The sequence below is a fragment of the Takifugu flavidus genome, chromosome 11 (assembly GCF_003711565.1).
Source record: "Takifugu flavidus isolate HTHZ2018 chromosome 11, ASM371156v2, whole genome shotgun sequence".
Classification (NCBI taxonomy): Eukaryota; Metazoa; Chordata; class Actinopteri; order Tetraodontiformes; family Tetraodontidae; genus Takifugu; species Takifugu flavidus.
Genome location: NC_079530.1, coordinates 12470185 through 12494515, shown reverse-complemented (window position 1 = coordinate 12494515; position 24331 = coordinate 12470185). Strand labels below are relative to the sequence as shown.

At 47.0% G+C, this 24331-nt stretch overlaps 1 protein-coding gene across 27 annotated transcripts in view; it reads left to right on the top strand.

Moving 5' to 3' along the window:
* LOC130533371 (neurexin-1a-like) overlaps positions 1-21683 on the top strand; it is a 163120-nt gene extending 141437 nt beyond the window's left edge. For 17 of the 27 annotated variants that reach the window (XM_057046700.1, XM_057046706.1, XM_057046694.1 and 14 more), the window contains 2 exons: positions 10969-11056; positions 20067-21683. In XM_057046700.1, the coding sequence (XP_056902680.1) occupies positions 10969-11056; positions 20067-20371 (393 nt within the window). In that variant the 3' untranslated portion in view covers positions 20372-21683. The remainder of the gene's footprint in view (positions 1-10968; positions 11057-20066) is intronic. The other 10 variants (XM_057046701.1, XM_057046708.1, XM_057046699.1 and 7 more) reach the window with 1 other exon arrangement.
* The last annotated feature ends 2648 nt before the right edge of the window (positions 21684-24331 follow it).

Below are 24331 nucleotides of genomic sequence, written 5' to 3'. Positions count from 1 at the left end.
AGTCGCGTTGCGAACCAGGAATCCTCCAGGCTTCCACTTTCGCAGCAGGATTCAAAACGATCTATTTTAAATAGCGGAGCTGGAGTCAGGATTCATTACACGAAGGTCAAGACCAATACAACAATATGGCGGCTGGAGGGAGGGTGCTGGAAAATGTCATGGCGGTAAAATAGCAGCGGAGGCTTCATCAAAACCTCTGGAGGATACAAGATCACGCTGTACTCAACCTTCCCAGGGAAAATAGTTGGGGAAAAAAGACATAAGACTGCAATCTTGAGGCCTCATTGAGAGCTCCTGACATTGATGGATCCTCACCTCCGCCGGACTGTATTAACAACCCCCGCCAAGGCGCCCACAGACTGTAAATGTCAGGAGTGCTCAGTGTAAAATACCTTCTAATGAAGTTCAGACTGATTAACAAAGAAGCTCATTGGGCGTTTGTTTCTGACAGTAATAAATCTATAATCATTAGCATCGGTTATATAGATAGACGGGATGGTTGAGGTGTTACGAGACACCTGCTTCTTCTCATTCAGATATTGTATGAAGCTGGGGTTTTTTTAACACGATAATATTCGCTGCATACGATGTTGGCTGCTCCTCATCCACCTGTATCACCGTGTGATTATTGCCATTTGAAGCCCCCAGCCTGCAACGATTGGGGGGGGCGCCACTCTATAGCACATGATAGCCAATCGGCCACCTATTTTGGCATTAACCATTGGTTAGGGGGGCGTAACGGCCGTTCAGGAAGGCGCGGACCATTCAAAACACATCGATTTCATTCTCGCTCACTGCGCACGTTCTATTTCCAGCTGAATGCTGTTTTCTCGCTCTATTTGTCTTGGCTCCAGAGACAATAGGCAGAAACCTCCTCAATAATTCACCAGAATAATCAAAGACGTGCCACTCTGCTCTACTCTCCTAGCTTAAGGTACCTGTCTCCTGTTAAAACACCCTGGTAAACGTAACATCGGTGCGGTGAGAACCCTCCGAGGACGAAGCCCCCCCTCCTGCCCCACTGGTTCCTGCACATGTGTCTTCACTGGATCGGTTTCAGCCTGTAGGCATTGTTGTGATTGTCTCGATACTGGTGCGGATTATTGTTTTACAAGCCGTGCTGCAATAAGTCCGCATAGCCAAGGTTTAATTCTAATCCTGCACGCATCAATATTCAGACCTGAGGCTCATCTCGGGTATTACGCTCTCCTCGGGCAGCAGCACGCACGCTGCGCCGCCTGTTTAATTGTGTTTCATGATAACACGCTCTGATTTGAGTTCAGTGATGTAGACGGGCCTCGTCTCCTTTCGGAGGCGTAGCGTTCATTGTAACCTCTCATCATACATGTTAGAAAACATGCAGCCATCATTTCCATTTAGATGATGAGTGTCAGTGGGGTCAGCCTCTAGAGCCCTGATCACACTTAACCTGGAAACACAAATCTAGGACACAAATACCTTTGTAGCAGAAATTCTGACCGGGAGTCGCATACTGGTGGTGTATTTACAGGATGTGCCTCACTGGTCGCAGTAGTGGTGCAACAGATGCACATTTAGGGAGGAAAATTAACAAAAGCAAAGTGAGCTGCAGCTGAGTCGTTGGTCAGAATCCTTAGATTCTGTGAGATATTTGCTAATAAAATCAAATTAAACCTCTGAGGAAGAACAGGCTCGGAGACACTTTTGGGGGCTAATGAGGAAAACCCGCGTAGCATAGACGAGCCTGTGGTCCGCATCGATGGCTCGGCCTGCTCCTGCCCCCACTCATTTTACTGCCCCATATGTGCTCATCTCCAGTGTGACCAGCATCATATTGGATACATCAAAAGCACTCTTTAAGTTTCTTGAGAACTGATTTCAACCATATTTCCAGTACTGGCTGAAACACCTGAGTCTCCCTGATCTTTCTGATCGTTGATGTTCGTATACAACCAGAGCCACCCCCCCTCTTTTTTATTGCATTATTATTCTGACACCGAGCACAGCTCACCGGCAAATGACACGTTTTCAGAGACGATTCTATATTTCCTCCCGTCGTTTCAGATTTGCGTTAATAGGAAAGTGATGTCACATTTCCAACCAAGTGGAACCATTTCCCCCCACTCTGCAGGCAAAGCTTAATAAACATCAACCGCCCCCCCCCCCCCCCCCCCCCCCGCCCCCCCACCTTTGTGTCATGAGCAAACAAAAATTGTCGCTCACGCACACACTGGGAAACGCCCAACGATTCTCATTTACCCGAGCCAGGGAAATGAATCCCGAAGGGGTTGTTGGTGTCGCGTGGGGTCCCGTCTCACCGTCTGGTGGACGTGTCGGGGTCTTTAGTCTGAGTGTCAGGACCCTGCGAGGCTGCGGTGCCTTTCAATTATTCAAAGAGAGAAAACATCTTCGGGGTAAGATTTCTCCTGCAATGCAGATGCATGGAAGGAACCATCGCGTTATGCCGGAGGGTAAAAAAAAGTGATAGCTATCAAATGGCTCCAATTTCTGACAGTTTATTGGTTTTATTATATTTCGAGAGAAGGAACACACGTGTAGCAATAAAAAGCATTTGATCTGAGCGGAACGTGGTCGAATTACTCTCAGCAGCGCGTGATTTCCGCCCCCCACCTCACACCTATGAGTATCCAGAGGTGGATTGTGTAGCCTCCAGGCCCGGTCAAGGATCCGTGCCCAACCAGCACTGACAGATGGCTGGAGAAGAAGCGCCTCCGACCTGCGGTGGCCCCTTCACTCCCAGCGACAGATCAGATCCATCATCCCGGCCCCGCTGGACTTTGTTCTGCTGCCCTCATGGACACGTAAAACTTGCCTAGTTCACGCACTTCAATTTCGCCGCGTTTTACCACGACACAGCCGGGTTGGACCATAGAGGTAGACAACGGGGCCCCATCTTAGCTGTTGCTGCAAGTTGGGAAGTGCTGGCAGTTATACAGACGACCACAGATTGTTCCAGGAAGAGCGTTTGGATGACAAAAATAAAACCCACGCAGTGTGACTGTTTCCCTCTGTTGTTTGCAGCGTTGGACGGTGTGCAAAGGAGATACTGACACTGACAGCTTTACAGCATGTTTTATGGGCCGCATCGTTGTCTCCCAGCACAGTTGTTGTTATGATTTGTGGAAACAGACGAATGCGGCGACCAACTGTTGAGCATAAGCCGCCGCTTGCCCTGCAGTGGGCCGCTCCCACCTGCAGGATTTTTCAGTCAGCCAGTTTAGGGGCGACATTCGCGAAGGCGATCCAACTGTTGCCGGGGTTGAGCGGCTTGTTATCCGCCTATAAATATGATAATTTTCATATGCAGAGCTACTTCTCAATCCAGGCACTGTTGAGAAATCCAAACCATACGCATGCAGCCAGTTGTGGAAGAAGAATGCATTATATCTTCTAATTGAACTTCCAGTATAAAGTGACTGTTTACTCTAATAGCATCTTTATATAAGGGTCATTTTAGACTGGGATCATTTCGAGACGCCCGCTGTTGCAGCCCGACCGACCACCAAGTAAAAGTAACGCCGGGACCGTACAAAGTAATATCATTACCATGATGATTCAATTAGGCTGAAACGAATTCCAGTCGATGCAGAAATGATGCAGCTGTGCGCATTTTGCTTGTCGTTTGATGGAGCTGAGAATGGAAAAGCAGCTCAAAGGTGGAGGTCTAGGCTCAAAGTAAGTGCTCACCTTCAGTCACAGGCAGCAAAATTGGACTCATCTGAAGATTAGAAACGTGGCCAGTTAGCCTGCTGCACTAGCAACAGCGTTTTCTGTATTTTAAGGGTCCACTTTAGGAGGCCGGACTTGGTTATTTGAATGAAATAGATATTATACAAAATGTTTGCTAGTTTGTCATGGTCTCCCTGGGACTGACACATCTGAACCCGGAGGATGGGAACCTGATTCCAGCGGTGCTCTGCAGGAGGCCCCGTCGGCTGTTGTAGGGCGAAGCTGCTCTGTCTCCTCTGTCATGTCGTGTTTTTGTGAGAGGTTACACGTGGGAATTAGGCCCAGCGCATTCATCTCTGCACTGATAGCATCTATATTAGGATGACAAATTTGTTCCTGTCAGGCGACGGAGGACTGGGAAGCGCGCATCAAGACACAGGTGAAGTCGGCACGACAGTGATGTGTGGCCGGGGCGAGCTGCTCCGCCTCTGCTGCGCCTGCTTGAAACATGCTTAAATTCCCCCTCTATTTTTAGACTTGGAAGAAATGGAGCATTAAAATGAGAAATTGCGTGGCCGCTCGTGATCGAGTCCCAAGTATTTACATAAAAGGACACGTGCGGAGCGATTACAAACCACTTTCTGGTAAATGTCGTTCCCCCCTCGTTCTCCTGGGTGGCTCCCAGCTCCGAGACCAGATTTACAACCAACTCTACCCGCAGAGGCGCACACGGAGCTGCAGATTCGATCTCAGATAAGAAAAATATCAGGGCAGCCGGAGGGGGAGATGCAACGATGCCAAAAGATTTCATTTATCTGAGAAGTCTTAAAGCGAGGATAAGGCGGACGGACAAAGTCAACCATGTAATATACTTCGAATGTCTAGTGTTTATGCATTGGAGAGAGGAGAACGAGAGCAAAAGAAAGGAGAGAAGAGGGGAGTTCGGGTTGGGGGTGGATGCGTAGGAGGTGGAGGCAGACACTGTTCTGAATTTCATATTAAGATTTTATCATTTAGAGCATGTAGGTAACAGAAGGCATCCAGCTCTCTGCAGTGTAATCAGCTAGAAGTCGTATTCTGCTCTGTGTACACTCGCCGCACCTCCAGATGACTGCAGGCGCTCGCCCATATCGCCTATACATTATTTATACTTCCCTGGAAAGAAATAATAGACGCCGTCCTTGATTAGAAATCCAAATCTCGCCCTTTTTTTCTTTTTCATCAGGTGGGGAAGAGAACGCTTTCAGAGTGGCGGCTGGTGAGAGCGGGTGAAAGAGCCAGCAGGCACACATGGTTCACTGAGAGTCACTGACTGACAGGGCGTCGATGTGACGCACGCGTTGACTTGGAAATGGACTTTGCGTCTCCTCCCACACACAACCCGACAGACAACTTTTCTGGTTACCTTGGTTGCCGAGCTTCATCTCGCAGCCGGGGCTGAATGTTCAAACGGGCTCCGTGTGGCTGGAATCTGGTCTTTCTGGACGTCAGATATGTCACAGCGGATCTGTCGGTTTCGTTTTTGCCTACTAACAACTCGACTGAATCTGTTTCGTCGGCTCTTTGGTCCCACATACACAAACCTAGTGTGGAAATGCATGCATAGTTCATGGCGCCGATCACAGCAGTGTGGCGATGTGTGTTACATCATCCGTGGATGGATTGTGTTACACCCCCTGTGCGCTGTGGGGAAGGCGTGTGAAGTTGCCTCCCAGCGTCATGTTAGCCTGTCTGCCATGCAGTGATTCAAGCCTCAAGGAAGATGTATGTGGAGACGGGAGCAAGCGAGCACCATGGGGAGGAGATGGAGAGCCTCTACAGCACTGATGCTCTGCCTGAGGTCCAGTTGTGGCAACAGCTGCCTCCTTTTAAATAAGGCAGAGGCTTTCTCCCATACGGGACCGCGTCTCCTAACTCGCCGCCCACTACCGTGTACGATACAATTCAGTGCACGCCAACGCCTCGGGTAAAATGTTCATCCCCCTGAAAATGTTATTGATGGGGTTGATTTGAGATTTTGTCATCAAACTGATCCACTTTTTTCATTGGATCAACTTGCTAAACGTCTATATTAAACCGATAAGGAGGGTTTTTATCAGCGCCGACACACAAATGGATTGAAATTCGGACAAAACCATCCTGTGTTCTATAAATTCAAGTTACATCGACCATGTCCCTCCTATCTCTCCCTCACGATTTATACATTTACACATATTTTGTCCATTTTTCTACATTTGGTTTTTTGGGCAGCGCTTCTTTTGAGGATCGGTTGATCCTCCTGCTGATGGCGGTGGAGCTCGGTATCATTCCTCCTCAGCGGGGATGCAGCAGAGCATATCTCAGCTTTCCTCGCTTCTTGTCCTCCATTGTCTCTCGCTCTACTGTCCGTGAGACACCGCTGAGCTGCAGCCGCAATCTGTTTGTCACCACGATGCCTCTCGTGGAAAAAAAACCATCCAAATGTTAGGAAACAGCAAGAGTTTCAGCATAATAAGCTTGCCTTATATTTTCGTCTTCGCAGCATTGCAGTTGCATTGAGTCCAGAATGTGGACAGCATGGCAGAACCGACCGAGTGTGGGGGCGAAGTCCAGGCAATACACCCAGCTGAACTCGGTCTTACGGGCCCACTCGCCTTCATTATTCAGCTCGAATCTATTGAGCATCTGGGATTAAATTATTCATCAACATCGACCTAGTTCCAGGGTGCTAACTTAGATACTTGGATGTCATCAGGCGTTCTGATAGAAGCAGCTGCAGCCTGACAGTTGCCATGGGTGAATTCATCCCACGTCTGTCCACGAGCCGCCGAACAACCACCTGCCTCGCTGCCCGGCACATTAATGATGCGCTGCTGCAGGAGTGAAGCTCAGGACAACAAACTCCTCCCAATTAGCCTGCGCACGCCACAACTCTTGTCCGATCCCGACGCAAACCGACCCGTGTGAATCTGAGCTAGCCAGAGAAATAATGGTGCAAAGTCCGAGCAGACAGACACAGAATAGTGATGCGTCGAGAGCTTCGGCTCCAGTGGTCCATGCCAATTACCAGCAAGATATATATATATATATATATATATATATATATATATATATACCCACACGTGGTATCCAGGGCAGTCATCAGATAATTAAGCCCCTAATTCATATTTTTCCTTTCCTGTTGTGACAGGTTTGCTTTGTGATGCAACAAACTCACTGTAGTGACCAGTATAGGTGAGAGGGTTATGCATTATAAAGACTACCTGTACTTAAATAATCTATGCATTATTGAAGCAGATGGAACAAAGGCATCTGGACTATAAGGTTTTCAAATTTAACACCATCATAGATCAAATTCTCTAAGAAAGAATGAGACATATGAGCAGCACTTGCTGGCGTCCACCTCTGATATCATTGATTTCTTCCTTATATGGTTGTTCTAAATTTACCAGCATCTCACAGGAAACACTTTTCCCTGGGACGGTTCCACATAACTGATTGTGTGCCGCATCGGAATGTGGGCCACGGATGTGAGGGATCAGATGGAAGAAGAACGGGTGTGAGGGTCGCGATAAATTAGCATAGACGAAAGGAACAAAAACAGGAAGCGAGACATTTCAAAAACATCGCTGGTGTTGTTGGTAATTATATAAATACAGCTTTGCAAACAGATGCTTGAACTAGAGGAAGGAAAGCATTGTTTATAGGGAAAAGGTAGAAGGAGCCAAAAAAAAAGCATCCTCAGTGGAATACATTACCGGGACGGCGGAGGCATGCTTGGGATAAACCCTTCAGATGCCTTCAGTGTCCTCCTGACTTTCAGCCCGTCTCCGAAGAGACGTGTTGTGTGCAGAGAGCATTCATCAAATTAAACCAGAGAGAAAACAACACGAAGCCCCCCTCCCCGGCTCTCGGCAGCGACGTGCCGACAGGTTATCAGAGAAGGTGTCTCATCCTCCCGGGGGCTGGGCCTGCGTCGCCACCTCAGAGCCAGAGAGGGGAGCTCGCCGAGGAGGTGGTGGGCTTCACGCAGCAGAGAGGAACATCTCCTGGCTCCCAGTTCAGGTCCAGCAGAACGGCTCTGCTGATGAAGCCGCAGTAAAACACGCCCAGACCACAACTTGCCCTGGACGTCTCATTGAAGAACAACCTTATCAATACTCAGTGGTCGGGGGGAAAAAAACACAGCCTGGCGGCGCTATGGGGGGCGCGGGGCTCCTTTGGCTGAGTCAGGTTGAAATTTCCTGGTCCAGAACCCCTTTGATGGTTGAGTCAGGGCCAGTCAATAGCTCTGCGTCACCAGGTCTCCTTCCGTGTGTTTTTCTTTGTGGGTCACTGGATGTAAAACTCCACATGAAGCCACTCGTTTGCTCCTACTTTTCCCCCATTCTTTCGTCTCCTTGCACTCCTCGTGCGCTTTCCTTTATATAACTTGTGCGACTTTGCTTTCAGCGGCTCCGACTTGAGACAGATAAATGAGCTGTTCTGTAGGTTTGCTGTGGCTTCAGCACTTTACTGCTCGATTAATGATCCTTTGCCTGCCCTGAGTTTTTTTTTGCTTTTAGCACCGTAGGAGTATTTTCTTAAAATGGATCACAGGTAAACCATTATCTAGTGAAGCGTCTGTTCTGGCAGCTTTAAAAATAAGAAAAAGCAAACCTTTCTAAATACGCTTTTGCCTTTTTGATTGAGCCAGCAAACAATTGCACGAAGGTCTTGTTTTAGGACAGAGATTTGGAGAATATCTCCAAAGATTTGAGTGTCCTTTCCAGCCAGGCTGCCTGTCAGTTTCCATCACGTATCTTAAATTGCACGGTAAGCCTCTCACGACCCTCGTCGGAGCTGGAAAGAGAAAAGAGTGGCACTGGACGGAGACGCTATGAATTGGTAATGGTATTGGATTTCAGCCAGGTCGCCACCACATCAAAACGTTGACCTACACGCTAATCCTCGCTGGCGGGCCGAGGCTCTGCCACACGTGAATTCATTTTGGTTGTTGATTTAGCGGCTTACGTCCACAATTCCGTAAAAAAAAGTCTAGAAATGATATTTTTCTTGATTAAAAAAAGAAAAAAGATGGGGGGGGGACTGTTCGGCGCCGCGCAGCTCAACAGGCGGCTTTCGTCCTTGGCTGTGAGATGGGTGGTTTTATTTTAAAGCATTGCTGTGATTGTGGGTCACAGTCTGGACGTATGTGGTCATATTTTATTTTATTTTGAACCTGAGCTGTGAAAACATTAATAAACCTAAGACAGGGCCTAATTAGCTTCTTCTTGCATCTTAATAGGACTCATAGGTGCCGTACAGACATGATTAATATCAATACAAAGGCATAGGCAGCTGTCCCATAATACCTAATGCAATATGATACACGATATGCCTAATTACAGTAATTACAGTGTAAATGGCTTCTCCTCTTATTAAATAAACAGATATCCAGGTGGGTGACTGGTTCTCTCTGTGGTGGTGTAGAGAGAGGAACATAAATATGAACGGGCACACTCCTCAGCTCAGGTTATACCGCCGGGATTTAACCTACATCCAGCACGCCCACATCGCATCACTTCCTCTTCTCCTCTTGCAAACAAATCTGAAAGGAGAGGAAGAACAGGGACACGAGCGCTACAGAGAGAGCTGGGGTGTGTGTGTGTGTGTGTGTGTGTGTGTGTGTGTGTGTGTGTGTGTGTGTGTGTGTGTGTGTGTGTGTGTGTGTGTTGGACGGTATCGATTCCCTGATTCCCGTACCTATGCCAATGAGTGCTGCGCGTCAAACTCTCCCGCCAGGAAAAACAAATCACATAGCCGAAGTGATGGATGTGGCACTCCGGGATCCGGCGCTCGCGCCATCTGGAAGGCCGAAACTGTACATCAGCCCCATGCACAGCAAATTAAATTTACATTTGGACGGCTTCCCCGGCGTAGATGCAACCAAAAACGGCCCTCCGCCCCAGCTCCCTTAATGGCTTTGATCTATCATTTCCAGGTCTATTATATAAAGATGATGTCGGCCCATGTGCAGTATGTCAACATAATGTAACAGTCGCAATAAAATCACATTATGTGCAGCCAAATGGATGTTAAACAAAATAACATCGCCTTTAATTTCCCTAAAAGGAATCAATGCTAATTTAACTTGCAGATATATTTTGATGCACAGTCAAACATCAGTAAAATAATGGCGCAAATTGAATAAAACCCCTTCGGCCCATCTTCATTTTTCACGTGCTAATGGGCTTCTTGTGCGTTTTTCTCCCCCACTTCTGTTATTTTGTGACTGTCGCACATGAGCACTCCAGAGCGTAATAGAGGCATTAGGATAAAATTGTCAAGGATGCATTTGAGGATTTAAAAATGTTAGTAGAAAAATGGATAAGTGGGGTGGCCCAGCTGAAGCTATGACAAGCGCTCGTTCTGCTTAACAGCCCGGCGTAACTGGAAATCTGAAGAGACCGCCGCGTTCAAATGAAATGACCTTTACTGCGGAGCCGATCAAATGGCCCGGAGCGGGCTGATCCGAACGCGGCGGTCTTGTGTTTCAGCGGACCTTATTTTCCTGTTTTTTTTTAGGTTTTGTCTTCCATCCTTTGCGTCAGGTGGTTAAAGGGCATCAGATCAAAAATGGATTTGAACGGTGAACTTATGAACAATCAAAGATCTGTGAACGCAGCTTTGGCTTATTTTGTGAATGATTCGTTCTAGAAATAGAAAGTATAGATCAAACTTTGACTCTGACCTAACAAATCCTAACAGTCCCTTGAAGGCAGATGCAGAGCACGCAGGGCAGCGCTCTTGACACTGGTGCCTTGACCTTTATCGTTCGCTGTTCCTCAGCATAAACATCTTTTTTTCCTGCTGCTGCGGCGCCAGGCGGCGTGCTTCACGTCCATGTACTCTCCTTCACCTCAGAACGTACCAAATGCTAGATGAACAGCAACATGTTCCAGAAAAAGCCTTGAAAATAAGACTAAAATTGGCCCAAAGCAAATGGAACAGTTTTAGAAATAAGAGATTTATTCAGAAGCCGTTTACCTCTGAAAGTGTCTAAAAACAATAAACCTATAAGCAAGTTAAGCCACGGAAAAGGATGGAAAACAAGAACTAGCTCGGCTAAATAGGAAAAATCCCTCCTAAATCCCAGAGAAATGAAAAGTGGTGTGACCCAACAAGCTTCCTGATTGAACAGGCATCACAATGAGCCTCATTTCTGCCCTGTTTGCACTCCATGATGACAATGTTGGTCTATTTTTGGTTAAACTCGAGTCGCTGCCCCTTCGACGAGACGCGTCTCACTACTCATCGCTCCATTCTGCCTTTTTACAGCCGACAGACGACCCGCAGGTGGCCTCAGCCGAGTGTCCCAGCGACGATGAGGACATCGATCCCTGTGAGCCGAGCTCAGGTGGGTTAGGTTAGTCATCTCTTTTTCTTCTACTTCTCTCTGGATGTGTCCGTTTGTCTCCGTGTCTCACCGCTAACCTGCACGCACAGTCGCCGTGTTTGGAGGCTGCTTCCTAAAGGCTTGCAGTTTTACTAGCTCTTGTATTTTTATAAAAAAGAAGTCTCTTAGCTTAATTGCACCCACATTTTTTCGTCTTACACTAAAAACTGTACCAATATTGGCAGAATATTTGTAGTCATTAGCGAGCTTAGCCTAGCGTAGCTGGAGTTTTCTTTATACTTGCTATATTTGTACCGTATGCAACAGTAACCATCGTGCAAATTTGAAGGTAACACGAATAATAACACTTTGTTTAATGAGAATCACATGCAGAACTAAATAAAAGTCTTTAATTAGGATTGTTATTGCAGCTTTTTACCTCCCTCCATTTTAATGTGCAGTTTTGCCTTAATCAGCTTATGATTTTCTAACCAGGGGGAACTTAATTGTAATTATCAGACCTACATGACACATCATATCAATGAGGACTACTTGGAGTGCCTGAAACACTTTTTTTTTACAATTCGAGAACGTGTCAAGGATCCCTACTGTTGTTAATTAAGTCTTACATTCATTTGCGTTGTGTCTCGTGTCCCAGCATCCATGGTTAGCATCAAATGTCTTTCTCTTTTCATCAAATGTGTGTACGCGTCTCCCACGGTTAAAAATAGAAAATAAAGCTTACAAAAGTGTCTTGCCAGCACTGACAAATCTGCACTGTCAATGTTTATGCCGTAAAATAGCGCCAAACGTTGAATATTTTCTCTTGGCACACAGAAAAGCAATTAAGGATAGCCATTAGCTCCTGCCTATGAAGAGAACAGTTTATGTATGCAGTCTGGACCGAGGAGAAGCACCGAGAACAATTAAGTCCAGACCCAAGGCCCCCACTCTATTTAGACATGCTATCGATCAGAACGCGGCCATAAAGCCTCCCCTAAATGAATGGCTAGCCCACAGCTAAGACTATCAACTTTCTAGTCTGCTTCTCTTCCTGATCTAGAAAGATTTATCAGTGTTGCAGTTGCTACTTTCCATTAAAGGAGCTGTATGTACGTTTTGGACCAAAGTTGGTACTGCGATCCCATTCAGAATCCCCCCCCCCCCAGCAGTTTGTTTGCTCCAAGGTCTCCAACTAGGAGCTACCATGGTGTTATTCCACTGGACAGAATATTTGAAGAATGAAATTAGCCAAAAAGCTCGATTTTATCTGTCCAGGGAGAAAATCAGCAGCTTTGTCTTCCATCTTTCAGAGGCGTCTCGGATACAGATCCTTGTTTTGTTGCTGACTTTTCCACGTTGTATTTGGGAATGATAACGAGGCCTTTGAGGTTTGGAAACGGCAGTAACGATCGTAGCCGCAGCTTAGTGGTAACTGGTAACCTACTGGAAACCCTACTGACAACAGACCCAAACCCAAATGGACAACGGCAGCATTGTTTGTGTCCCGACGTAGCTCCACCCTCTGTGTTTGAGTAACACCCCCAGAACATCCGCCCGTGTCAGGACGTTGGTCCGGCACTGGTTTACGCTCGCTGCTCGCATCAGGATGTTTTGTTGTTTTTTATTCCTTTGACAAGGGCATCTGCCAAAACATTGTCCAGGAACCGTGTGACGGTCAGGGACGGACGCTCCCACGGCAGAGTCTCCCCGTCCTTCTGCGATTGCTGCGGGGGATTTGATACCAGAGCTGCGGCCTCCCAGGGCGGCGGCTGTCTAACACGTATCCTGATTAATATCGGCTCTCGCAGCACTCACCACGGCTAAAGAGGATGCCGACGCGGATAAATTAGTACCTTCTCGTATTACTGTGCAGCCGTTTGCGCTGAAAGACACAAAGTAATATTTTCCTCTGATGGGCTGCGCAGAAGACGTTATTCAGACGTGACAACGGGATATTGTTGGCGTGAAGGGGATCCAGAGCTTAGAATACCATCATTGGATCTGTCTGAGGTTCAAGGTCGGTGCTAGATCACCCTGCACATCCCGAAACAAAGACTCTGTCAGTAATTCAGCGGAATCAATCGGGTATTTCTGTTTCCCCTTGAAGAACCTGAAGTAGCGGCAGAGTATCAGCCTGCAGAGCCCTGATCAGGTCGTACCGCAGCCAACTCAACCCCTCGGGAGGAACCGAGGCCCGCGATGCTCCAACGTGGACTTGACTGTGGCCAGAAACAGCATCATGATGACGCTGAGTAGAAAATCGAACCGCGTGAAATGAGCGTGCACATTAGACACCTCGTGGTTCGTTGTGTAACACCTGCGTTAGAGCTCCAACGAGTTCCGGCCCTTAAAGTTAATGGAACACGTTGCTGTGAAGCTGCTTGAGGTCGGAGAGAACGAGCAGGTCTTACTGGCATCTGTTCCCCGGACTCATGCCGGCTGTTGATGGAGGGCAGCTGCTGCTCGCTCGTATCCAAGGTTACATCCTGCATTGCTCCTCGATCATTTGATGTCGGCCGTAAGTGTTAATGCTTTATTGCTAGTCAAGATCTGTCCCAGCGCCGCTCCTCCAGGATCTACCGGGGGATCATCTTTTCAGCCTCACCTATCCACCAAAGTCCTCATGCAAGAGCCAAATGGAGCACAGAGATAAGGGCTCCCATGGAGACCCCCAAATTCTTATTTTATTGTTATCCTGCAAACAAACCAAAACAAAACTCCTGCGATTATCCAGGTGCTACAGGTGCTTCCTTTCCGTCCACCAAGGCCAAGACAATTATTGCCAACAATTATTGTGCCGTACACATCTGTCATACCCAAATTTTACACGAACGGTCGCATTTCTTTCTTTTCTTTAACACTAGAAAGCAAAACCACTCAAGAAAATTAGAGCTGTCATGTGTGAGAGGGATTCTAGCCTGAACAGATAAAGCTAGCCTGTGTGAAAACATCACCTCCCTGGTGGAGTTGATAATCGCGGCGCTCTGTCACGCTCAGTCTTCTTACTGCCCAGAGGTGGGTTAAGGTTAATCATATCTACTTTTCTCCTCCGTGCGCGCTCATCTCTTTCTCTGTCCTCAAGCAGTCTGCAGTGACATTAGCAGCTGCTAATATGTTTGACATTTGTTTTAATAGATTTAATTTATGGCTGCCAAAAGAATACCAGGAGTATTCCCATAAATCAAAAGGCAAATGAACGCTGTCCTTAACCCAGTGGTAATGACTGGAATGCAAGCAGCCAGGAGGAAAATAAGAGATTAAATTATTCTTTTAAAAGGAGCTGCGAGATTAATGAAACAGTAAGAACTATAGTGGCTCGAGAGGTCAGCGCGCACGTTTAATAGGTTAGTCAATCACGGCCGGCTGGAACTTTCCTCCTGGTTTCTGTGGCGTGTCACTGCGTGTGCATGCCAAAAGTCAAGGCATGGACACATGCAGAATGTGATCAGAGCACGCTCGTCAGCAGCGCGGTTGCATCCTATTCTGCAAAAACTGTGGTTATTGGTGTTTTTGTTCTCCGCCCGGCGCTTCAGAAAGGATTATGCTCTCCACGTATTTGGCGGCGTGTTCTGTTTTAAACCAGCAGCTCTCTGAGAGTAAACAGGATTTCACAGTCACTGTCAGTTTTTCACTTTACTGATGCCGCCATATTTATATTTTCTCCCCCCCCACACACTCCATCATCGGGGCCTGCTGACGTTGATGCTAATGCGATGTGTCTGTTTTTAAGTGGGGCATGAAAGACTTCCAGTGACCAAGAAAGGTGACGTATTAGCGCACAAACTGTCGACCATTGAGAGGAATATTTCCTCATAGATGTTCAGGTATTTACAGAAAATCCCTGAGGTTTTGTTTCTGTAGATGAAATATATGTTTCACTTCAAGGATAACTATCATAAATATACACTGACGCAATTGGAAAAACTTACCTCTGCCCTGTCTGAATTTTGCCAGCGTAAATGATAGCTGCTAGCATCCTGGTTATTCTTTAAAGTGGATAAACCTGTATAAATACATTTTGAACAGTCATCAGATGATGCTATGTCAGCGCGGTGATAGAGCCAAAGTTTAATATCTGAAGCTTCACGGATCTTCGCAGAACATTTGGAGTTTGCACATTTGAATAAAGTCGACGGTTCTGGTTCTGATCATCGCTCGCATCTAAAAACGGCTCTGCTGTCGTGCTTGTCAGCACAAACACACACCAGAGGAAGACGTAACCCCAAACTCAGATCAGGAGGTAAACGTGTGGCGCCCCAGTCGACTCATCTTGACCGACTTTCATCCAGCTTCCTTTGGTGGAACCCCTCGAGGCCAGAGGCTTAAGCTGCCCACCTCCACCCCCACCCCAGTCCTCCCCCTAGTTCAAACGCCTTTTAATAACTCTCACTTGGATTCCATCTCTTGCTCCTTTCTGTTCATCGTCCACAGTCCGCACGAGCCGCTCGCGCCTGCTCGCAATCATCGGGGACGTTGGCAGAGATGGCTTGCATCACTTCTCGAGGACATGCGGATAATTAAAGAGGGAAGAGGAATTTAATAAGTATTTGGGCTCTGCTGCAGTTGATACACTGACCTGTCTGCAGGCTGATCCCCGTCTGTATGACAGCCTTGACAGCTCGTGATTATGGCTGGATATGAACTGGGAAGATGGTCGAACACTAATCTCCCTGAATAACAGCCGCGTGTCACCGAGCATGCTAACTAAGCCTGCGTGGCTCCAGAAGCAGCTCATTGCCACGCCGATGACGTTTCCACCCACTTGTTCATGGTCGCAGCCAGAAAAACACTCTTATTGGTGCAACACAAATCATACAAATCCTCGTGTATTCCTTCATCTGATCGGCCGTTCCCTCTAGCAGGGGGTGATGGAACAGATGACCCCCGTCGCTCGGTCGGGGAGGAGCGTTCAGTAGCGCCTCCCTTGAATTTCAGATCCCTTTTCCCTGCAAACGCACTTAGAGGAAAGTAGGCGGACCACTTCTGGCATCTCACAGGTGTTAAAATGACAAGTTCCATTGTTTCGGCGCCGTTTGGGATCCAGGTAGAGGAGAGAGAAGAGATGCAGAGCCGGGCTACACACTAACTGGCAACAGTCCTTGTTTGTCTCCGCTCGCTGCCTTTTGTTATGGCCCAACTGAAAAGGCATCTTTTAGCCAGGCCATTCCATTTTCTTTTTTATGGATCCCAACATCCCCTGTGTTCCTGCTCCTGAAAGGGTATCTCAGATCAAACGGCTGGAAACATTAACTTCCGTCCTCGTGAATAAAATAAGCGTCAGATGGGCTCAGCTCTGCTGGGTGATTTTCCTTCTCACTCACAGATGACACGCGGGGAACAAATTCAGTCTTGTCATCTTTGCCAAGCTGCAGCGCCAGTGAAGCTAACCCCCCCGAGTTTACTGCCTGTCATTTGACAAGTGCAGCCCCCCTGCCGCGCCGCCGTGAATCTCTCCGCCACTTTAAGATCATTTTCCCCGTGTCTAATTTTACCCTCGGGTACACACAAGTAGAGCAGCCGTCATTTTAAACACTTGTTTCAGGCCCTATTCCGCTCTGGGTTCGTGTGCATTCATTCGGAGGTGATGGAGTGCTAATGAACAGGCAGCCTGATGCATCCTGACTGGGCTCTCACAGACCTCCTGTTTGCCCACCTTAAACCGCCCGAGCCAAATGCAGCGGCGAACAGGCCGAGGGCGGCTCAGGGGAGGACAAATGAGCCGCATCATCGGGTGCAGTGCTCTTCAGAGAGACCAGGAAGTATCCCCCCACATGTGGTCAGGTGGCTGCCCGATCCTCGCCGCCGTAGCTAAACACGAGCTAATGAACCATAATGAAGTTTAATGTCTTTGGACAAAACTTGGTCATGTTTACCGCAGCGTTAATCTCCTCGTCAGCGACTGTCAACCTCTCAGGTTGTAACCCACCAAAACAAACATTCATCTCTGATCACCCTGAACTGAAAATAGCTCATCTGAAGAACATTCTGCCTGACAGGCTGTTGGATTTCCTGCTGATTAAACACCGCAGTCAGAAATGGATAGGTCAATAGTTTATAGATCCACCACTGAAATGTTCAAACCAGAATCTCGTTATTTGACAGTCCTAAAGACGGTAAATTTCTCCTCCACTCCTTCTCTTTCTAAGTTAAAGACTATGTTACGTAATAACTAAAGACACCAGTCAAAGATGCGGAATTAGATTCCTAAAAATTGACGTAAGGGTTTCCTCATATCCAACCACATACTGATCTCAACCCAGTTATTTCCTGCATGCTACCTCTCACTATGTTCTGATACCAGGATTCCAAGCAAAAACACTTTCCAACTTGTTCTATTGACCATTATTTGGTGTGAGACCAAAAAAAACAACAACCAGTCACCATTTCGATGGCATGGCCTCTGTGGCAAATGCACCCTGTGGCTAGCTAATCAACAGATCCAAGCAAGAGGAAATATCACAGCCCAGAAGTGTTAGATCACAGAAGGTACTCGCTGTGGTTCCTTTCTCAAACGACCTACCGTGGCAGCGCTGCTTGCCCATCTCCTCGCCCAGCCGCCCTTTCTTGTAGGAGTCTGCTGAGATCCATCCTGGAGTGCCACATTAAGAGCCTGCTCCCCTCTGATCCTCCCCTCTATCAGTGTGCTCCGTTATCGACAGCTGCAACCTTTTGACCCCGAACAAAGGATAGATTGGCAAATATGAAATTAGCTTGCCGATAATGTCTGCACAAAAGCTCATGGAGGGATGCGTCCTATCAACCAGTGGCTTCTGCCCACGAGGCGAGAGCATTCTTCACACCTGTCTGCAGGGATGAGTGGGCTTGTCACCAGCAGAGCTAATCTGTTGCAACGCTCAGTCACCCTCAATCCCCCGGCGGTTCTCTCCACTTGTCCTTGAACGTGTGCTGGCGTTGGATGGATACTTGGTTGACTGATCAGCGTAACTACGGTGGTGGCGTCTCCTGTCCCAGCAGACATCCTGGAGAACTTTTGCCCTTTACAGTCGATACACAAGTCAATCTGTCCACAGAAGAGACGCGTTTTAATTTGAATTGCTCGATTATCAAAGGAATGTTTGTCTGAATATTAAGATGTCGCTCATGAAGAGAAATGAATGCAATCAAATGAAGTAATTATAGCTATCGGCAATGGGATGCAGGACAGCCAACACAGAAGGGAGCTATTGAGAGATGTAACGAGTGCTGCATTGTGATTTGAGTAGCGTTCAGAATATGAAGTGGGCATGTAATCGCTTCTTCATTCACTCGTTCAGAAATGAGCCCCCAAAGTAAAGCACAGCCCCAAAAATATTAAGCTTAATATTATACAAACAATTGGGGTTAACGCCATTATCGGTAATTAAACTGGGTCCGTGCTCGATTGTGAATGTGCACATTGGTCACATTAGTTTATATCCTACCTAACTAATTACTGAAACGACAGTATTGTTGTTTACTTGAATAGAACAACAGCGGCTTTCATGGAAACGTTTCAAACACTCGTGCACGTATTTTGCGCATATTTGACACTGCGGAGGTCAACTCCTCAACATGCTGTGTCATGTTTTTTCAGCCTTCCTGTCCTTTACAGATCTGCACGTAGCAACCTTTTTTATGCAAAAAGGGCCGTTGATTGGCCAGAGAAGGCTTTGATGAAACCTGACTTTGATTTACAAAGACTGCGGGACATATTTAAGAGTTGGAGCCATTCAGATATCTGCATGAGTGCAAATATCCAGCTGTCCACGAAGGTGCAGCACAGCCCATAGCATTAGTCTCTGGACCAGGCTAAAGCTCGTCTAAGACTGCAGTTTAGTGCACGTGGCTTTCATCAAATTAGCACAAAACTCAGCAGAGGTTCAAACTAGCAGTTCTAGAGGACAAGGAACTTTGTATGTTATCAGTTTTAAAATGTGAGCAGGGTTTTTATGAGAACTCCCGGCTTTCATGTTCGTCTGCTGGATTTGTTGAAATCAGGATCCAAATGGACGATGACAATGACATCACAACAATGACATCATACTACGTTCCTATGGTGCCTCACCATGGAAACACGGTAACACGGGTACGAAAACCACCCAGGAAGTTACACAACATCCAACACCAACAGTGAATTACAGTGTAACGGAAGAGTTTGTGGTGCTGCTTGTTGAAGCGCCACTTGAATGGAGAGCTGCAGATCGAAGCGTCTCGTCTCCGTGCGACACAACCGCGTTCTGAACCCACTGTAAATCTGGAGGAACCAGAGCGTTTTCATTTCCGAGTGTTCGAGTTTTTGTTTGGATCCTGCGAATGCGACAAAAGGGGCTTAAGCAGAAATGATGACTGCCTCCAAAAGAGAAAGAAAGAAAGAAAATGCGCAGATATGTATGCCAGGAGGACTGAATAATATCAGGGGGCCCACGGTGTGTCTTCAGCTCCGTTGAATGGCAACATCTCAGAGCATAAGTAAGGGTAGCCTTGGGCGGAATGTGCTGAGTCATTTGAAGAATTGTTTCTCTTTTTAGAGGCACCTCTCACAGACTGATACAGTCATCCCGCTTAGCGGCTGCACGTCATTCAGCTTGGAGATTCAGGTTCATTCACAACTGCGTTGCAATAAATTAACAACCCTGAGCTTTAAACTACGCTCCTTAGTGAACATTTAACGCATTAATCTATATTGCAACTGTGCAGGTAATGTTTGACGAGAGTTCAAGCCTGGTGGGCTTATTTAAAAGTCTAAAACTCTGGTTATGGCTTCAAGAAAGCTTCCTTAATTGTTTGTGAGAGCCTGTCAAGAGAAACCGGGAAACAGTAGTAGCTGAAATATCCCAGGTTTTAGCTTTTCCAGAAAGAGTTCGACTGTTGAGTCCCTTCACCTCGTTGTGCTCCCACGCGTGTGTAAATGCAGTCTTTGATCAGGCACGACGGCTACCTGAACACCCAGGAACAAGAAATTTGCAGAAAAAAGCGTTTATTGTCTACTGTTAATCTAATCGGAGATGTAACGGAGGATCAGCCCATTTTCTGAATTCGATTACTGCCTCTCTTCCAGCCAACCCCACAGGGATCAGTCCGAAGGTTGACCCGGGTACGTCGGAGGTGTTCCGCGAGTCCAGCAGCACGACGGGAATGGTGGTCGGCATCGTAGCGGCGGCGGCGCTCTGCATCCTCATCCTGCTCTACGCCATGTACAAATACCGGAACAGGGACGAGGGCTCGTACCACGTGGACGAGAGCCGCAACTACATCAGCAACTCGGCGCAGTCCAACGGCGCCGTCGTCAAGGAGAAGCCAGTCAACACCGTCAAAACTTCGAGCAAGAACAAGAAGAACAAGGACAAGGAGTACTACGTGTGATCGCCAGAGACGTCGACCGGGGGGGCGAATCACACAACGTCCACATGTGTACAGCGTCGAGATGAACACTATTTAGCCCTTTTCCTATAAAACAACAGTAATGATGAGAAGATTTAAAGAAAACAGAATAACTCTTTTTGACAGGAACTGACTTACTGACCAGAGGTGGCTGTTGCCCCCGGCGACCATTTGCAAGCACAGTCAATACACATCTAACACATCAACCCGACGTCATTAACACACCAACCGGTTCGCGTGGCCAGGACAGCGAGACCTACACACACAGAGGAGGTCAGACGTCCTGCGAAGACGCGTGCAACATAACAAAGTCTTACGTTTTCATTTGCATTGTGTTTGTGTTGTGGAGACTTTTCTGTAGGAAACGATACAGTTAATCAAATCTAGACATCTTTAGTGGACGAAGACAGGAAGTGATCAGGTCACGTTGAACACGGAGGCACACTGAACAAGTGGCACTGACTGAAACCTGCCCAAGGCGGGAGCAGCTTCTCCTGGAGGACTCGGACCGGAACGTCCGTGGCGCCGGTGGAAGACCTGGACGCCTTCCACTCGGCGCGAACTCAAAGGGGGGGGGGGACTTTTCTCTCTTTCACAGAGATGTCTCCAGTGAGCCGTGCACGCATCTTATTCCAGTACATATGTTGATATACAGTACAACCACATCTAAATGTGCTTTCTGGACCGTGACAAAGTGGTGTTTTATAGCCTGTTGTATAGATGACGCAAAATTATATCAGCTTCTCCACCATTTTGGTATAAAACACACGGAACAAAAGAAAAGAAGAGAACATAAATGTTATTAAGTGTTGCTAGACATAGAAGATTTTATGAGAACATCTGCATTTTCTTTCGTTGGATAATTTGATTCTCTCATTTTTACATGTGTTCCTGTATAAGTTGTTTTTTTTTCTTTTTTTGATACAATTGCCAACCTGAGAGAAGATCCTGGACTAATACTCAATGACTGTCCCCCAAAAGACTGCAGAGGACGTCGGGAATTGATAAAACCGGCTCGGTTCACGGAAGGACATCTGAGTCACCGGCGCCCTCGGTCGCGACATGTGGAATACGCGGGACGACGGGAATCGCGATCAGACGGGTGACAGTTAAAAAAAAAAAACAAAAAAAAGCAGTTTTCTATGACTGATGCAATAGTGGAGGAGGGGAAGTCTCCGTTCCAACTGTTCTGTGTTTGTTCTGTCATTCTGTCAGTCAATTCTGCTTTCCAGAGATCTGTACTTGGAATGAGTATGAGGAAAAATGACCATCAACTATAAATGATGATTATAAATCCTCTTTGTTCGCTTCCTTTCTTCCTCTTGGGTGGTTCATGTTCACTTGCTTCCTTTCTTCTTCTTGGGTGGTTCATGTTCACTTGCTTCCTTTCTTTCTATCAGGTTGATAACTGACAAACTACCGAGGAACTTGAGAAAAGCTTCCACTTTTTTTATTAAGATGGTTTTGTTTTTTGAATGAATTCATACCAACAATTTAACATTTGAAACACCAAGAAATCAAATGTAAACACACCAGGAAAGACATTCCATCCCAGGCGTAGCTGATGGAATCGGCAACTCCTTGTTTGCTATCATTTAGGCACCAACGGGTTTATGGAGCTCAATTCTGGAGGTCAGCAGGATTCCACTGGACCTCGGTGCCATCCTTGTTCTGATCACCTCCTGATCACCACACCTTGTGTGTAGATTGTTGGGTTTCCATAGAGACACCCCTATTGTCTTCTCCATTGAGTTCTGACCTGCAGTCTAAGACGAAAGACTCAATAAGTTCTACAAAGGTTCAATGGCTCGATCTTGTTGGCTCTGGTTTCAGGTTTCCGGCCTCTTACCTCGTCACTAACACCACTACCGATGTCTCCTAAAGGTCACATGGTGTATGTGGGCGGAGTTCAGGTGGTCTGCATGATTTACATACGAACTGATCACCCTATTAGAAACTAAGTAACGATGTTATGGGACTGGACCATGATGGATGGATGGATGGATGGATGGACGGATGGATGGATGGATGGACGGATGGGTGGATGGATGGATGGATGGACGGATGAGGGGAGGCTGGGAGCTTTACCTCACCACACTGTCTGAGCCAGTAGAAGACTCGCAGGACGCAGGGATATTTTTAGCTCCATGCTTATCCTCCCTTCTCATCCTTCCTCTCACACACACAATGTCTTTGTCCCAGCCTTTTTTATTCATCTCCTGCCATTTCCCCTCTCTCACCCGGGCTCATTGCTTCAATCTCAGCTGGATAAACCAGACGTCTCTTTAATTCGCCACACTAATGTAATTTTCCTCCTCCATAATCATCCATTTTCCTGTTTTCATGCCCTCGCCCCGAACTTGAGACACATCTCTTGGATTCTCTTTCACCACAGCGAGCTGATGACGTCAGTGGAGACTTTTTTTGTTCGCTGTTTGTTTAGAACAGACATGCTGCTCTGCTCTGCTCTGCTCTGCTCTGCTCTGCTCTGCTCTGCTCTGCTGTGATTCACACCGATGAATGAAAATGCTGCACACACACGGCCGGCCAGGTTAATACAGATGTAATTACCCACCGATCAAGTTATGATTTAATATTCCTGTTGTGCAAGAGAACTTGTTTATTCTTTAAAGTGTTCTGAAGACTCAGCACACAGTGCTCACACACACAAGACACACACACATAAACACACACACACACACAGGAGTCTTTACTTCATCTCGCCCGTAATATGAGTTTATTTGCAAGGTCGCTGCCTTTTGAAGCATCGCAGTATTTTTGTGTTAAGTTGTGACACATCAAAATGGCGTCTTCTGAAGAATCCTCAGGAGGAGCCATAACAGGGGAGGAGCCATGACAGAGGAGGAGCCATGATAGAGGAGGAGCCATGATAGAGGAGGAGCCATGACAAAGGAGGAGCCATAACAGAGGAGGAGCCATGACAGAGGAGGAGCCATGACAGGGGAGGAGCAATAACAGAGGAGGAGCCACGACAGAGGAGGACCCATAACAGGGGAGGAGCCATAACAGGGGAGGGGCCATAACAGGGGAGGAGCCATAACAGAGGAGGAGCCATAACAGGGGAGGAGCCATGACAGAGGAGGAGCCATAACAGGGGAGGAGCCATGACAGAGGAGGATCCATGAAAGAGGAGGAGCCATGACATCCATCCATCCATCCATCCATCCATTTGCTCTCCTCTTCCTCTCAAAGTCAGTGCATACTTGATCTTCAGCTATATGGGATCATGTATGATGGGTTCCCTCTCTCCCCCCTCTCTCTATCTATTATCTCTCTTTCTCTCTCTCTCTCTTTCTTGGTGTGACCCCCCCACTTCTGCCCAAAGAGAGCTGGGACATGATCCTGTCCCCGTGACCCTGTAAGGGAAAAGCGCTACAAAATGGATGGATGACGGCTGGAATCCTAAATTATTCATTTTTCACTTGATGAATATTTCAGTCGTCACAGAAAAGTAAAAAGTTCTGGAATAAAAAAAAAGGCCCTTCTGAGCAGTGACAAGACAGAACAGAATCAGACTTTAATCTCCAAGTCCTGCTTTGATCTCAGAACTCCGAGTGGTCCTTTACAGAAAGAAAACCTTGTTGAGCGTTAAAATATCACCAGATTCAAATTAGCGCAGGTTAAAATAATCTGCTTTGAAGCCACCTAATCCCAGAGGGTGGTGTAAAAATGTAATAACATTCTGAAGTCAACAGGAATCATCCATGTTCGCTCTGACGTGTCCAGAAAGGCACACGCAGCCCTACAGAGTCCACATTTATACCCATCTCTCTTTCTTTCCCTCTCTCTCGTGTAATTCTACGTTATCTTTATTTTTCGCAAACTTTGCAAAATCCTTTTTGGACTTTTATTTCTAGTCTTTCACATTGGACCCGTCCATAAAAGTTGGGCTGTCAGAATGTTCCGGCGGCTCTGACAGCT